Source organism: Perognathus longimembris, chromosome 13 (assembly GCF_023159225.1).
Source record: "Perognathus longimembris pacificus isolate PPM17 chromosome 13, ASM2315922v1, whole genome shotgun sequence".
NCBI lineage: Eukaryota > Metazoa > Chordata > Mammalia > Rodentia > Heteromyidae > Perognathus > Perognathus longimembris.
In genome coordinates this window covers 7,713,994-7,732,160 of record NC_063173.1, presented here as the reverse complement: position 1 = coordinate 7,732,160, position 18,167 = coordinate 7,713,994, and the positions used below count along the sequence as shown (strand labels likewise).

The 18,167-nt window shown below is 39.5% G+C and overlaps 1 protein-coding gene across 1 annotated transcript in view; it reads left to right on the top strand.

The window, feature by feature from the left end:
- Dlg2 (discs large MAGUK scaffold protein 2) overlaps nucleotides 1-18,167 on the top strand; it is a 1,704,707-nt gene that overhangs the window by 298,086 nt on the left and 1,388,454 nt on the right. Inside the window, exon 4 of the mRNA XM_048360010.1 lies at nucleotides 82-177. Coding sequence (XP_048215967.1) covers nucleotides 82-177 — 96 coding nt within the window. The remainder of the gene's footprint in view (nucleotides 1-81; nucleotides 178-18,167) is intronic.

Sequence of the window (18,167 nt, the reverse complement as noted above, 5' to 3'; positions counted from 1 at the left end):
AAGGCAAACATTGCAAGTTTGAAAACATTGAATTTGCAATTTAGAAAATAAGAGGTGTTGATTTTTAACCTTTTATTTTAGCTGAGAGGTTCCAGTGGACCAAAGGAAAATGCTTCCTGTGTTGAGCAAAATAAAGAAAATCAGTGCTTTGAGAATGAAACTGATGAAAAGACAAGTGTACGTATTGGAGTATTTTCTTTGTTTCTTTGCCTAATGGGTAAATGCCTTCTTCTCTGTGGGTACCCTTACTAGTAGTGTTCACATAAAAGAAAACATCTTAACCTAATTTCTGGACTGGTCAGCATCTTGGCTTCCTCTGCTACTTGAGCTGACACTGAACAGGTATCATTTGAAATAGTTATGTACTTTATTTGGGGTCCTGTGGTTTGGTACTTTCTCTCAAATGGCTACTGATCGTACAGATATTTGTAAGACACTTAAATTTTCCTCTCTTGAAAGTGTTTTTATTTAGCATAGACTCAAACTACTTGAGACAGTTGTAATATGCTAAATGTGCTTCTAGGGAAGTCATGTCACTTGGCAGTGGTGGTGGTGTTGTTCTGCAAAGAGGGTGAGGGAGGGCGAATGTCCAGCTCAGCTCATGCATACTTAGAAAAAAAATTGGATTTCCTGTCCGTCCACAGGGATATTCATATTTTTTATTCCTGAAGATAAAAATCATCAGGAATAAGTAAAAACCAAATTTACCAACTTCTCAGGAAGCTGAATTAAATAAATGGTGATATATATAATAGAAACACTTTTGTTTTCATCATAGGAAAACATATTTTCTACACACTTAGGTTCTACAGGCTTTGGGTCTTTTTCTTACTAGAGGAGTTAATGAGATTTGAATAAGATTCGGATATAAATATGTTTAATGCTAACTGGTTAGCAGTAGACATATTTCGCTGAAATGAATTGCAAGTTTTACCTTTTATTGAGGTTCTGTTGTTATTAAAATTTGGGAAATGAAGACATCATTGTGAACTTTAGACTTTTACTGATGAATTATTGTGTATTTAAAGTGGCTTTTTTTGTTTTTATTGCATTTCTGTCTTTTGAACAGTGATAATGTGAAGCAATTTTAGGAATGCCTTCTACGTTCAAATAAAACTACTGTGCAAAAAGATAAAGCTTGGTAATTTGACATTCCAGAATTCTAGTGAGAAACAATGAGGATTGTTAATCAACTCCTGGAGAAAAGGAGGGAAGGTGGGAGAAAAATGTGGGAGGAGGTAACAAGTTTGATAAGAAATGTGTGCACTGCCTTGCGTATGAAACTGTAGCCCCTCTGTACATCACTTTGACAATAAATTTTTAAAAAAGATTTGCTAGCATTTGTTGTTGCTTGTTTTCTTGATAATGGCCATTCTAACTGGGCTGCGATGGAACCTCAATTTTGTTTTGATTTTCACTGCCTTTATAGCCAGAAGGGTTGAACATTTCTTCATGTGTCCATTGGCCATTTTTACTTTTGAGAAATCTCTCTTTAAGTTACTAGTCAATTTATTAATTGTGTGGTTATTTCTTTCAGGGTCTAATTTTTTGAATTCTAAGTCTATTCTGGATTTTAGGCCCTTATCTGATGTGTAGCTGGTAAAAAAGTCTTTTCCCTTTCTGTTAGCTATTTAGCTTGTTAGCTGTGTCCTTTACTGTGCAGAAATGTTTGAGTTTGGTACAATCCCATTTATCAAGTCTTTTTAATTTGTTGTGCTTCTGGATCTTTATTTAGAAAGTTCCATCTGTTCCCAGGCATGCCTAGTGTTTCCCTTACCATTTCCTGTAAGTTTCATGGTTTCAGGTCTTACTCTGATATCTTTGAACCATTTTTAATTGAAACTGGTGCTAGGTGGTATATAAAAATCTAGTTTCAGTTTTCTTCATGTGGATATTCAGTTTTTGTCAGCATCATTTGTTGAAGAGGCCCTCTTTCTTCCAGCCTATGTTTTGGCTCCTTTATCTCACATATTAGATGGACATATTCTGGTCCTTCTCTTCTGGCTGGAGAGGATGCAGCCAAAAGGGAACTCTGTTACAGTGTTAGCGGGGATATAAGCTTTAACCACTCTGGAAAGCAATATTGCTGTTCTTCACAAAACTAAACATAGAACTATTTTATGCCCTAGCAGTTCTACTCCTGGGCATTTACCCAATAGAATACAAACAAGGTTATAGGAAAGCCACCAGCAAACCTTGTTCACTGCTGCACTATTCACCATAGACAACATATGGAATCAGTTAGATACTCCTCAGTGGATGAATGGTCAAAACAAATGATATACATATGCATCATCCACTATACATTTATATAGTGGAATTTTACATATCCATTAGAAATAATGATGTTGTACCATTTGTAAGGAAATGGAAAGAGTTAGAAAAAAATCATATTAAGTGAAGTAAGCCAGACCCGACCCAGAGAAACAAAGGTTGGATGTTTTCCTTCATTTGTGATAGATAGAATATGCCTGTGAATCTATAATTAGATACGTTGAATGTTCTGCAGATGGTTACAATGAAATGACTGAAATATTATAGACCCTATGGAGAGTGTTACAGAGTAAGAAATGTTTGTTATGGGGTTCGAGGGAGGGGATTCCCCATCCCTCCAAGAGTCCACCACTCAGAGACAGTCTTAAGCAAAAAGATGGATTTATTGGGGAAGCAAAAAGCAAACTGACCGGCCAGGGACACAGTGCAGACTCGGGCGCTGACGCTGTGACCCAAAGCAGTCCTTGAATTGGGGTTTATAAAGGTAAAAACATAGTACAGATGTAGGGGCTTGACGCTGGGGGTAGAGCAAGCAACAAACAGGCAAACCATTTACAGAAGCGGAATTTTGGGGTCAGATTGACCTAATCTACTCCCCCCAACATTTCCTACCATGTTTCCCTAATCAAGACGGAGTCAGCTCTGCTCCCTACAACAGAGAGCAGACAAGTGTGTGTATATGTATGTGTATATATATATGTATGTATATATATGTGTATGTATGTATATATGTATGTATGTATATATGCGTATATGTATATATGTATGTATGTATGTGTATATATGTATGTGTATATGTAATACATATATGTGTATTACATATGTGTGTATGTATATAAATGTATGTGTGAGTGAGAAAAACTAGACCAAAGTCCAAGAAAATAAGCACCAGGAAATGGGTACATGCAAGAGGGAGCTGGGACCAAGGAGAGAGAGGTAAACAAATAATGGGAGAGGGGGAGAAGACAGTCAGGAATGCATTGTAAATACCACAAAATTAAGAAAAGTAAGGGAAGGAGGTGGGTCAAAAGGGGGTGATAATGTTGAAGGGGTGACTGATTAATAGGCATTGTACTCAATAACTGCTTTGTTAAATGGTACCTCCTTTGTACAATTACTTAATTAAAAAATTAAAGAAAGAATTGATAGCACTTTGTGACTAAGGAAATTAAGAATTGAGAAGCATAAGAACAATGGTTGGGATATCAGAGAGGAAAGTGGACTAGGGATAAATGGAAACTTTTTAATATGACATTTTAAATTTGAGGTAATGGGAAAATTAGAAGGAAATATTTGGGAAAAAAGGTAGATATAGTGGTTGGAAACTAAGTGTGGTATCAAAAGGCAAGTGTTAGAAAGTAGAAACAGCAAAAGATTTGAAGTTGGAGATTGTAGAGTTTATATCTTGGCTCTATCATTAAGCAGTCATGTGAACTCAAACACATTACATGGTGCCTCTTTTTATGTGTAAAATGAGATAATATTTATTGTGGTTGTCCTGCAGGAGTGTCATAAAGATCAAATAAAATAGTTATTTGTGAAAAGCTAAATGCTATGGATAGCACATAGACTTAGAGACATGGCCAAATGCCTCTTAACACAATTCCATTGTAATGTTTTAGTTGTTTGATGATTGATTCTAATTTCATTAGTAGAAAACTGATACCAGCCAACGAGGCTTAGATGTGGCTAATAATGAGACTAAATAGATCACATGAAAATACCACAATGAACATGTCCAAAAGTTTGGTCTCTGTTGATAAGAACAGAGAGTTTACCAGGATAGAGGGAACCTTGGTCATAGGAAACCTATTAATCTAGGAAGGAAACATGGCGTAGGTGTAAGTTGTAACTGGAGCCTGGATGACTGCTTTTACATACTTACTGTCAGGGTGTTCTTGGACAAAGCCTGTGTTTCACTTTCTAAGTTGAAAGTGAAAGGCTTTGATTATCAAATTAGCAGTGTTTTTGAACTTATAATATCTATATCATGCTTTGCTACAACATTAATAATACTTATTTTAGAGAATCTCAATATTGCCCACAAAAATTTCAGGGTATAGCATACATTGCTTTCTGCTAGATAGCTATATCTTCTAATTAAGAATAACATTGCAAGGCTGGGAATATGGCCTAGTGGTTGAGCGCTTGCCTTGTAAACATGAAGCCCTGGGTTCGATTCCTCAGCACCACATATATAGAAACTGGCCAGAAGTGGCGCTGTGGCTCAAGTGGTAGAGTGCTACCCTTGAGCAAAAAGAAGCCAGTGCTCAGGCCCTGAGTTCAAGGCCCAGGACTGGCAAAAAAACAAAACAAACAAAAGAATAACATTGCAGCTAAGTTCTGTTTCTCCATTTACTATGCTTTCCTGTAGAAAGTTCTGCCACCTTCCTCCCCCCACAGCAGGTACTGGGGCTTGAGTTCAGGGCCTTGGGTGCTTTCTCTTAGCTTGTTTTGCTCAAGGCTAGTGCCCTACCCCTTGAGCCACAGCTCCAATTCCAGATTTTTAAGTAGATTAGTGTAGATAAGAGTTTCAGGGACTTTCTTGCCCACCTTGGTTTTGAATCACGATCCTCAGACCTCAGCCTCCTGAGTAGCTAGGATTTCAGGTGTGAGCCACCATACCCAGGAAAATTTCTTTTACTTAATGTTGTTGAGCCATAAACATGATTTTTATGCTTGTTTTAGGGAATAAGAGCAGAGCAGAATTTTCTGACCTTTATATTCAGGCACTAATGCTGTTGATGGTCCCCATTTTCCAAGTGAAGATCCTGAAAAACAAACCAAAATAAATGAAACAAAATTAGACATCTCATATGATCTGATTTCAAAACATAATAAAAAGTAACATTCAATTCAATTGTGTAGTAAGTATAAAAATATATTTTTGGATACAGGAAATAAACTCTTCCATATATATCTAAAAGATTTTCAGTTAGAAAGACTGAAAAAAAAAAGAGATTCTTCACTAAAGGATGGTGGGAAAATTAGATTGTCTAGACAAACAAGGATGTTAGACCTTAACTCAAAATATATTAGAGATGCAAGCAAACCTTAAATTGCTAAATTCTGAGAAGAAAACATAAGACCAATAATAATAGGGCTTTTGGGAGATAATAGGGAAAAATATCTTAACCTTTCATCAGGGAATAATTTTTTGGATACACTTTTGTTGCACAGGAAGCAAAAGCCAAAATAAATGAACATGACTACAAACTACATCAAAATACAAATAGTGAAAATAATGTGAACAGAATTAGATAAAATATTTTAAAATTACATACCTAGTAAGTTATTAATATTAAGAATATACTAGCTTTTCAGAGGATGGTGACTTGGTCTGTAGATACTGCCCCAGGAACTGAAGCTGATGTATTTACTCCCTTCAGTTACTGTTACACACACACACACACACACACACACACACATACACACACATCAAAAGGATAGAGAATAACAATTATAGACCAAAATGTGGGGAAATTGACTCAGTTGATAAGATAAAATTGTAGAGCAATTAGGGAAAAACAGCATAAAAGTGCCTAAAAATGTTAAAAATAGAATTATTATAGGAGCTGGTGGCTCACAGCTGTAATTCTAGCTACTCCAGAGGCTGAGACATACAACAAGGACAAGACAACAATTGCTACTTGAAATACAGAAATTCTACTTGAATAGATATAGATATAGATATAGATATACAGATATATAGATAGATATCTTTTTTTTTTTTTTTGGCCAGTCCTGGGCCTTGTACTCAGGGCCTGAGCACTGTCCCTGGCTTCTTCCCGCTCAAGGCTAGCACTCTGCCACTTGAGCCACAGCGCCGCTTCTGGCCGTTTTCTGTATATGTGGTGCTGGGGAATCGAACCTAGGGCCTCGTGTATCCGAGGCAGGCACTCTTGCCACTAGGCCATATCCCCAGTCCCTAGATAGATATCTTGAATCTACTTGAATATATACATATACGTATATGTATATATGTATATATATGTATATGTGTATATATGTATATATATATATATATATATCTCCAAAAGAATTCCAAGCAGATTTTTTTAGAAAGTATTTATTTTAGTGTAATTGGATAAATTTGGGTGAACTGTAGAAAAGAGAAACATTTCCAGCTTCTCATGCAGGAAATAAAAATTAAAGACTACAAATTATAGTTTTTATCTCTAACCTCTACACTTTCTGAGCTAGAATGCAACTCTGAATCTTTAGACAATGGTAAATAAGAAGTATGAGGCCTACCCCCAAAGCATGTCACCTTTCAGGACTTCCTTTTGATATGCATGCCATTTATTCTTTTTGTCCCTTACCTGTCTAAAGAGTTTACAGCCCTGTTACCATTTGAAGTGGAAGGTCTATACCAACTTCTCTTAAGTGTCCATGCTTTTTTGTGTAACTAAACATCAAAAAGGAGTCCTGGTGGGAGAGAAGTTTGATTTTTTTTTTCTTACTACCTGGTTCTAATTTTTGAGTGGTGCTTTTTAATGTCTGTGAGAACAATATTTTCCTGTCTCCAAATCTGCTCTGCCTGATTTGCCCTCCTGATGACTTTGGTTCCATTCATCTTAAAAAGAAGTGTTGAGCTGGGCACCGGTGGCTCCCGCCTGTAACCCTAGCTACTCAGGAGGCTGAGATCTGAGGATCGCGAGACCTTTATCTCCAATTAACCACCAGAAAACTGGAAATAGTGCGGTGGCTCCAGTGGTAGAGTACTAGCCTTGAGTGAAGAAGCTCAGAGACAGTGCCCAGGTCCTGAGTTCAAGTTCCATAAATAAACAAACTAACAACAACAAGAAAAAACAACAAGAAGGGGGGATAGAGGTCTCATGGCACCTTTTCTGTAGCTGTTTTGTGCGGAGAGTGGACGGTTGACAGTTTCTGACAAAGGGAACCAATAAGTTATTTTCCTAGCTGATTTGGGAGGTAACAGGAGAAATTTAATTGGGAGGAAATTTAGTTGGCAAGCTTTCATTGACAAAGCCTTACATGACAAACTTTCCTTAGATGTTTATTCTTTCATTAAAAGGGAAAGAGAAGTTAATAAAGACCACACGTTAAAAGTAAAAAGGCATTTGCTGTGTGTGAATAAAGGTAATAGGAACTTTCAAGAAAATGCAAAGTTTAGACTTAAAACTGGATATACCTTCCATCCATACGAGCAGATTGATGCCACGTACAGAGTCAGCCCAGATCACCTGTCCTCTGGTTTAGCATAATTCCCAGGTCACAGTTACCCTCCATGGGCTATCTTTTATTTTGATATGAAGTCCCTCATGGAAAGAAGAGGTTGATTTAGAATCCTCTAATGACTCACAGGCAATACATTCTCAAAGCAGAATTTTGATGAAGTAGTTATATTCTCATGTTCATTTCAGCAGTATTCACAGTGATCAAGAGACAGGAGCAGCTTAAGTGTCTGCCAACAAATGAACAGATAAAAATGTAAAAAGTAAAATGTGTTTATAATGGAATATTATGTAACCTTAAAAAAGACGACATCTACTAAAACATAATTACAGAAGATACTTAAATGCCTACCACACAAAGAAAGGCAAAAGTCATTCACAATCAAAACAGCACTGGAAAGAATAAAACAGGATAGAAGAATAGGTAAATGAAAATTAAGAGAGAATAAAACATTATCACCTCAATAAGCCAGGATATTTATAAAATGAATAAGGGAAAAAGAAAACAAGAACAACACTCATGTCAACTGGAAAAAAAATAGTACACATACCTCAATAACAACCCCAAATCCTGGTTGACTGGATTTTAGTTTTTGAGGTTCAACTATTTTCTGTCTTAAAGAAACATACCATACTGGTAAAGATACACACACTAAAGGAGAGAGATTGAAAAATGAAAACATCAAAAGAATAAATGTTTGTATGAGTATAGAGAAAGGGGAACTATAAACTGTTCACAGGACTGACTGTACATTGGTGTAACTATTATAGAAAATAATGTGACGTTTTCAAAACAAATTAAACATGAAACTCTGAAGACCTAGTAATTCTGGATAATTGTATGTTGGGTAATCCAGCATACAACATGATGGCTACTAGTAACAGAATCTTCTGTATATGAGATTCCCACATAGTGAATAGATAATTTACTTCACCATTAGTAACTATTCTATTTATATGCACCTCAGAGCACCATGTTATATACTTATCTATATATATAGTTATATACTTTAACTATGTATATATAGTTATATACTTTAACTATGTATATATAGTTATATACTTTAAATATATATACCTGATTTTAGAAAGTAAGGTTACATACCAAATCTTAAACTGTGGCTTACTATATATATATATATATATACACATATATATGTATATATATACATATATGATTATCCATGAGTAATAGTTACTTAGAAACCAAGCTACACTTAAGAAAATTGATTGTCAACTTTATAGTGGGGTAATGGTTTGGCCTTACATGAAAAAATAGATAAAAAAGAAAAACAAAGGAAAAATAGCTTTCCTGTGATTTATTTTATTCATCTATTCAAAAAAGTATGTTCTTAGCATCTATCATGTCGCAAACATTGATATCCCAGCCTTGAACACAACAGAAGTGGCTCTTAACTCTGTGGAGGCTCTCCAGATCAGATAAAGTAATGAATAATTTTAAATTATGATCACTATGATGGAAATAAACCAGCATTCTTAGTGGAGAACGATGGAATGTAACCTAGTTTAATTACATGAGTCAGTCTGAGGCTGACCTTCCTGAGCAGGTAGCATATATAGGGAGACAAAATGATGAGAAGGAACCAATTGTGTGAAGATTCAGGAAGAGATTTTCTGGCAGAAGGAACAACAAATTCAATGTCCTGAGTAGGGCTAGAGTGAAATCAATATAGAGGAACAAAAAAAGAGTCCAGTGTGATTGGTATGGAGGAAGGTAGAGTGTGGGAATGAACTTGGCAATACTGCTGAGGTTGTTTACAACTATTCAAAGTTTTGGAGTCCATTCAACTCAGAGCGTTGTATAATAGTAGGAAAAAATAGTCTCATAAGGAATGGATGTAAGGTTCAGCAAAGTTGATATAACCATATATTTGTTACAGAAACACACTTTTAAGTGAATTTTTTCTCATGTATTACTACTTGTGATTATCTAAATTTCAACATTGCAAAGACTATTTTAGATTTGGGGAGATAAATAACTTCTATGTTCCAAATCACAGATAGGAGCAAACTTGACTTATGACTGAGGTGTGTACAAGTGAAAACTGTAGTTTTAAAATAAATTTGAATTGATAATTGCTTTAGTTATAACAGTCCTTGGTTCACTTAAAATTTCACTTAATATTTGTAGTTCTCTTATAAAGATACACATTTCAACTCGCATGCAATATGTAGACTTCTCCTTTTTCATAAATTATTTTCTAGGTCCAATACTATCTTGATAATTTTTTTCATGACAGAAACTCTTTAGATGAGTCCGTCCTTTTCCATTTGATCTTAATTTCCCATTTGCCTCTGGAGAGTTGGAAATGAGGGCAGGCGTTTTGCCATGACCTGCCTGCAGTCTATTTATTTTACTAAGCTAACAGGCTTTGCAGATGTCATTGTGGGCCTGCTGTACTGGGTACCCGGGGAAAGGACAGACAGGGATTGGAGGCCAGGTGAGCGGATTGCTGCTGTTGTTCCCTTGCAGTGAATCATTCTGATGTGAAGTCCATTCCTTCTTGAGTTGCTCCAAAGGCCTTTCCATAAAAATCCCGAGAACAGGAACTCAGAGACACATCCATCTTTTTAGGTGATCCCAGGTTGTTTGTCCTTGGTTAGCAGAGTCCAAGCTACTTTGGACTACAGAAGGTCTTTGCATCTGTCTGGGTCACAATCTCAACTTGTACCCAGGAAGGCAAAAACTACCTGCAGATTGGAGCTCTCATGAGATAGGAAGAATATGGACCTTGCCCTCTCGGGTGGAGTCACTTGTATTTCACCCATGGCCAGCCAAATAAATACAGGGAGCTGTTGTTGTTCAGGTCTTTATAAAGGAAGGGTGATAGTTTCTTTCTGAAAAGTGTTAGAACACTGCAGATAGTACAAAATGTCTGCCTTAGTGCATTCCATAAAATCCACTTGATTACATATACTTATTACTAATTAAAATGCACACAGTTAGTGCTACTTTTCTATTACAAGGGTAAATGCCTAGCTGCAGCAGTGATCTGTTCCTGGCCTTGTCCATTATAGATGCCATTTATTCCAAGCCATACATACCTTCTTATGTCACACTAGATTTGCCAATACAAACTCATTCCAAATATTTTTAGTCCCATATAGCAACATATGTGTTTCTTAAACATAGATGCATAAGAACATATTTGTAGGATGTTTCTTGTGGACACGGGATTCATATCACTGATGTACAGATTTTTTAAGTCTCTTATTAAAAAATAAGTGGCATAGCTGGAGCTTGAACCACTTTTTGTTTTTCTTTCTTTTTGCCAGTCCTGGGGCTTGGACTCAGGGCCTGAGCACTGTCCTGGCTTCTTTTTGCTCAAGGCTAGCACTCTGCCACTTGATCCACAGCATCACTTCTGGCCGTTTTCTATATATGTGGTGCTGGGGAATTGAACCCAGGGCTTCATGTATAGGAGGCAAGCACTCTTGCCTCTAGGCCATATTCCCAGCCCCTTGAACCACTTTTTTTATTCAACCAATATTAGCTGTCAAGTGGCATGCTAGGTGCCAGAGATATTTCTTAAATATGTCCCTAGGACAGGATAATACCCACTTATATTCTAGGCTAAAATGAGATGGGAGATAGCTACTTCTAGGAAATTTTCTCCCTATTGGAAATAAAATTTAAAGCACTGCATCTAAGTGTTTAAGGTGCAGGCGTAGGGGAACTCATTTAGAGTAGAAATATTCTAATATCAAATTTTCTGTGGCAGAGATTTTACTAAGAATCAATATTTTCCTGACCTGATATCATTAACCTTAGTAATATCAAGTAAAACAATTTGTAGGAAACTGCATTATATCTTGCCAAATACTTCTTGTGAGATCATAGGCCCTACTGAGCTCTCTGCAAAAAGAGAATGCTTCTAGCTGAGGCTTTGTTAATTTTAAAAATAATGTTTCCCTTGAGGTGAAGGAGTTGATTATCTTCTATCATCTTAATATATCTACAGGAAGTCAGTGGAAGGTCAGACATACCCAAAAGGGAAAGCTCCATTCGAGGTGGGGCTCTATTTATTATACCTAAATATGTGTACATGTCTGATTAATCCCTTGTGGTAAATACCCACTGATGGGCATAGAAAGCATACAATATATTGACACTTATTTAACATTATATGAAAATGCTCTTTTTTCCAAGCAGAAACTGATTGTTCACCTTGTGAAATGTCTGATCTAAAGACCTTTACTGGAATCCCATTGGATGATTGTATCTAGTTAATTGCCTAAAGGTATACAGTAGTATTGATTCATTCCTTTCTACAAATCTAATACAGTACATGGGTTTCTTTTGCCTTCCAGTTTCTAGCTGAGTTCCTTGGGCTTTGTAATTATGCCATTCTAGGCTAAATATCTCTACATTGTGATTCCAAAACTCTCCAAGCTTACTTACTGTACTGTATCGTAGTGTTTGAATTACTGTGGCCAGCAATTCTGTGTGCTTTTTTTTCTCCAATTTTAATTATTCATCTTTATTGGTAAAATAGGATTGTACATAGTTATACATAGCTATATACATACTAAGACATAAATTTACAACTATTTAAAACAGAAATGGGATGGAAAATGTTCTAAGCAACAAAGCAAGTGTCACTCATTTGTCTCCATACAAGTTGCTTCTTGGGTATATTTGTTGCAGGTGATTTTAGGCTAGGCAATGAAAAAGAAAAGAACTATCTATAAGGAACTCATTTTTGTGGGAGATATAGACATTACTCCAATCATCACAGTGAGTCTTCATTAACACACACATGTACAACTAATGGCATGAGAACACCAACAGTGTGCTAGAGAAGGGGCCTTTCATTTTTGCAGACCTTTATAGTTTATAACGTGCTTTCATCTGTGATCAGCCAGGGTCAGAAGACTAATTGGGCTCCCTCTGCCAATTTTCTCCAATTTTAGTTTCCTCCTCTCTAAGAAGATGGAATGTAGTTCCAAAGAAATCTTTCTTCTAAAGATTCTTTGTGAAAATACTCGTTTTACTGTGCTACCCAATTTACTTACTTTCTCTTAACTTCTATCTCTGCTCTGACTATGACGAAGAAAGCCCTGGACTGACAATTAAGAAACTTGGTCTTTGGTATTGGCACAGAAAACCATTAAGTTCTTAGGAAATCCTTGAAACTCCCTAAGACTGACTGATAAATGTCACAAGTGCTTTGTTAATTCTAAAAAGCTATAGAGTAATGAAGCCTAATTATTTTGAACATGAATATGGCAATCATTTTTATATTATATACTTCATATTATCAGGGAAGCTTTTTAGTGCCTATTAATGTTCAAGGACATGATGGTTTACAGACTCTAGTATAAGCTTAGAAAGTATTAAGTTAAATCAATTATGGTAATGAAGTAATAAACAAGGAGGTACAATAGGCCAAGTGAGGCTTCATTGGCTTTTTCATATTATTAAACTGTAGGACAGTTACCTAATTGAATAGAGTACAGTATGGATTTTATTTGTGGAGCTTAACTTGCAAAGTACCTGAAGTGTTATTATATATCTGTAGAATAACACGTATAATAATGTAGCTCAAGTATCGCTTTGAAGCTAGGTACCAATGGCTCCTACCTGTGCTCTTAGCTACTTAGCAGGCTGAGCTCGGAGGATCATGCTTCAAAGCTAGACCTGGCAGATAAATTCAAGAGACTTTTTTTTTTTAATCTCCAGTTAACCAACACAAAGCTAGAAATGTAGGTCTGGCTCTAGTGATAGAGCACCACACAGCAAGAAGGTCTGAGTTCAAGAAACTGGCATGCACAATATTTTCTTTTTCTGCTACTGTTATTTCCAATTGAAATTTAGGAGCTGCCCCCACCACTGTCTTTTATTCTCTGAACACATATGATTTGCTATGAACTTCAACAACAACAACAACAACAAAAACTCCAAACACAAAAGGCCTTTCAAAACAGCGCTCTCATTTTGGTAAAAAAGAAAAAAAAATGACTTGCCAGCGTCTGAGACACTCATGTATTTAGCAATCAGGAGTTTATTGAGGTTGGATCCTGAATAATTCATGAAAGGTAGAAAAATGTCTTATCAATCCGTCTTTGTTTTTTAAACATATTTATTATAGGAAATACACTTTTATCTTTTAAAAACTAGGTAGTGGTGTGTAGTTGGGAGACAGTGGTTCTGCTGGTATCTGGTAAAGGTAATTGAAATGTGTCCGTCCCTAGGCGTTTTATCTCAATTACTGTCAGGGATCCAAATAAATGGGTGCTTTCCTCTTAGTGGAAGGAGGTCTTGACTTTTCATTCCTGTTGGTCAAGCAGTACTTTCTTGGTCTCTCTCTCTCTCTCTCTCTCTCTCTCTCTCTCTCTCTCTCTCTCTCTCTCTCTCTCTCTCTCTCTCTCTGTGTGTGTGTGTGTGTGTGTGTCTCTGTGTCTCTCTGTCTGTCTGTCTCTCTGTCTGTCTCTCTGTGTCTCTCTGTGTCTGTCTGTCTGTCTATCTGTCTCTCGGTCTCTCTGTCTCTCCCTCCCCTCCCTCCCTCTCTCCCTCCTCCCCATCCTCACCCTGCTCTCCTCTGCTCCACGCCTTTCCTTCCTGTGTCTGCCGGTGCCTGTGTAGCTAAGGCGCTGCAAGGAAGCGCATCAGGGTGTGGAAGGAGGCTTGTGAGCACCTGGAAGCCGTTTCCCTGGGCGGCAGGAGGTGCTGGGTGGGGGGTGGGGGTGTGTGGGGGGGCACGGCCCGGCTGGTACAACGCTGCAGAGGGGAACACAAAGCTCTGCCCACATCAGCAGTGCAGGGAGCGGAGGGAGAAAAGTTTGGGAAATAACTGATCCCCCCCCCCTCCACCCCAGCCCCGCCTCCCTGAGTGTGGAACTTGTGTAAACACCTCGCGGCTTCCTCCCACGGCGATTTTATAACACACTCACTCACTCGTTTCCATCACTGAACTGCTTTCCTGGGCGCGTGCCACACACCACGCCAAGAGCCGCCCGAGTCAATCCGTCCAGGCAGCTTTGGAGGTCTGCAGCGTGCAGCCTGGGGCCGGGGGGGGGGGGGGGGGGCGGGGTCCCTGTCCGGGGCTCCATCGCCCTCGGGGCGGCCGTCGGTCCCAGGCTGCCCCGGCCACTGCACCCCTAGGGGCTCCGATGCGCACCCCCCCCCCCCCCAGCTGCGGTGCTCGCCAGGCCCGCGCCGCGCCGCGCCGGACGGCCCGGGGAGTGGAGAGTGCGCGGCGGGGCTCGCTCAGAGTTGTTGGTTGGGCAGGAGAAGGCGGCCCGGGGTGGGGGGGGGGCGGGGTGCGGGGAGGGGGTGCGGGGGGGGGGGCTCTGGCCGAGCATGCCTGCCTGCCTGCGGTGGACGGGAGCCGCCGCGGAGCCTTCCGGAGCCGGAGCCGAGCTGACACGGGATTGGGGGTGCGGGGTGGGGGTGGGGGGTGTCACCGTCCTCCCGGGCCCGTCAGCGCGGGGCGCTCCCGCCCGTGCCGCAGCCCAGCCCAGCACCCCAGCGCCCGGGGCGCCCGGCGCGCGCCGCTGCCGGAGGAGGGGGGGGGGGACCTGCGGGAGCCCCGCGGGCGCGAGCCGCGTGGAGGAGGAGGAGGAGGAGGAGGAGGAGGAGGAGGAGGAAGGCTCCCCCTCCCCGCCCCGCCGCCGGACCAGCCCTCGGTGCAGCATCCAGGCGCCGCCGCGGCTCCCTCCCCGCGGGCCGGCCGGGGGACCCCGAGGCTGCCCTCCCTCCCTGTCCTCGGGCGGCGTGATTTGCAGGCTCCGGGTCCCGCCCGCCCGCCCGCGTGGGGGTCCGGCATGGATTGCCTGTGCATTGTCACCACCAAGGTAGGCTCGGGCAGCCGCGGGGGGCGCGTGCCGCGCGGGTCCCCACACCCCCCCCCCCACACCAGCCCGCTCCCCTCCCCTCCGCCCGGCCCGCCCGGGGCTGCCCGGGGCGCCAGGCTCCCCACCCAGGGGCGCAGGGACCTGGGTTCTAGGATCTCCACCGCTTACCGTGGCAGTGTGTGTGTGTGTGTGTGTGTGTGTGTGCAAAGGAGAATGTGTATGGCAGGATGTGTGTGTGTGTGTGTGTGCACTTGTGTGTGTCTCCACACCGACGCGTCCCCAGCGCTCGCGGGGCAGACCCCTCGCTCGCTTCCATAGACCACAGCGGGAAAGTCTATCTACTGGGTGGTAATTAGCTTCTCATTTAAAGAAAGAAAAAAAAAAAGCATGTCTTCTACATTTGAAAAAGCCAATCAGCGTTGCTGTGGCTTGACGTAGTGTCTCTGATTGGAGAATTCTGATATTCTGGATGTTAGAGAATTTTTTTAAATGAAAAAAAAAAAAACAAAACAAACAAATCTTCAAGCCCCGCTGTAAAATACAAATGTTCAACTGATTCCGTGATCATTACGAACAAATGGAATATTTTGAATAATCAGAAATTGACAGACATAGAAATGAGAGGGAATAAAACAAGGGACAGTACTTCTGGGGGTGCATTTTAGGGAGGTCAACTAACATATCCAAAAGAACTTTATTTTATTCTGTGTTCAGTGCTGGATAGTGTAAATCCCATGAGTGCTGGTTATTTGACTAGGATTATACTATTATTTTTAGAAAAATGCTTTAAAGAAGACATGTGTTCTTTACCTTCCTGTCATCGTGCATGTAAGCATGCCATGAGTTTGCTTGAGTCGTATTTTTTCTATCTCATATTGATTGGAAACTCATTAAACATGACAAAATCAATAGCTTAGAGCATGAGATTCGGTAAGTATGTATTTTTACTGTGCACACTCTTTAATATTAACAAAAAGATCATTTAATTTTGAAGCCACCAATCAAATTTCACATAAATATGGCATTATCTTATCTTTCTTTTTTTTTTTTTACTTTTATAAGCTAAATCCAGAAAAATCTTAGTAGACTATCTTTCCAAAGGACCTAGTACTACCTAACAGCTTCAGTCAATGCATGGTGGGCTTAGAACCCAGAATTTCTGGTTGGACTAGTTAACAGGTCTCTACATTATACAATGATGCCTTGTATTACTTTAAAAATCTCCCTAGCATCTCAGTTTTTCTAGTACAGTTAGGAAAATAATAGTCTAAAATGAATGTAAAAAAGAAAAAAGTTAACTGGGAAAATGCATGTTGCATGTCATTATGGGATATAGAGAAGAAATGATGGTATGCATATTTTGCCTCTCCTGAAGTGTTGCCCTTGGTGTTTCTTGAGAAAATATTGTCAAATATGGATTACATGTACTTTATAATTAGTTATAAATAGTTGTAAATTTATGAGTAATCACTCAAATCATAGTAATTTAAGCTCCTGTTAAACATAACTAGTACTTTTAAATAAGTTATGAAAACTTATTAATTGAACCTAAAACTGGACATTTCTTGCAATGAAGAACTTTGGGATCCAAGTTGTCAATATATAATAATTATATAATATAAAATTCAATATATATAAGTTAATACAAAATGTGTTACTACTTTTTGTTCACTTAATCAGGTATCAATGACCACAAGTAGTAGGATAATGTAAAATAATGTGTGACAGAAAAATGTCATTAATCCAATGTTTTCATATGCATTCTAGAGTGTCATTTACATAATCTTTAAAGTACAAACATTTATAACAAAGTTATCTTACAGTGTTCAAATGGTCACTAAGCTGAAAGATTAGTAAGACTTTCCAGAGGGCTGCAGACTGCAAATCTAGTCGATCCCACCTCATCAATATTTGATTCCCTCTTTCCAAGAGACTGTCCACTAGGGAGGCTCCATTTTTCCTCGCCATTTGCCAACTATTTGGAAATTTAAACTTTGTCTTCCTTCAACTTCATCTCTTCGTATTCCAGCCTTCATTCCAGTTTCTAACAGCTCTGGCTGCACTCCTTTCTTGGTAGAACTGGAATGTTCAGCCATCTTGATCTGTCTAGCTTCCCTATCCTCCAGGTGACATCTCAGTAGCATGGATAACCACGGGTGGCATCAAAGTGTTCAGTGGCAGGAGACAAACTCTTCCACTGGGAATAGCATCTTAGGTCTTTCTCCTGTCCTGCACTTGCTGCTCTCCCAGATCCTCTGCCCTCTGAGTCTCATTCCCCATGATACCAACCATGGAGACAGCACCTCTTGGTCTTTGCTGCACATTCTTAAGAATAAATGTTGGAAGATGCAAGGCGAATGAGAAGAGAGATTATGAAAAATCAAGAGCTATCACTGCAGAATGGCAATATCAAAGGGTTTATTAGACACTATGGAGAAGCATTTAAGTTTTTTTTTTACACATAAAAGGAAGGGAATAACTGTGGCACATTTCCTGGAATTTACACTCTCTGCAAAATAGTGCTACGCTAGCTCCCATCCCCTATAACTGCTGAAAGTTTTAAGTATTCCAGTCTAGAGAGACTGACTTATAGAACCTGTGCAAATGTGGAGTAAGAGCTTTTGGGCTAGAAGATCATCAGAACAGTTCAAAACAGAGTCTGCCTCAGATCAGAAGGTCTTACCAGATGTTTTATGGGAAACCTGAGTCATCTCGTTTTCTTTGAAGGCTTCTGTCTGCTTTCAGTCTCAACTCTTGTCACAAATGTCACCACTGAGGAAAAGAGCATGTCTTAATGTGAAGAACAGAGCTCTAGATTAAGACTTCAAATGACACTTGTAGCTTAAGAACTTGGGATACACGGTTTAATACCCCACT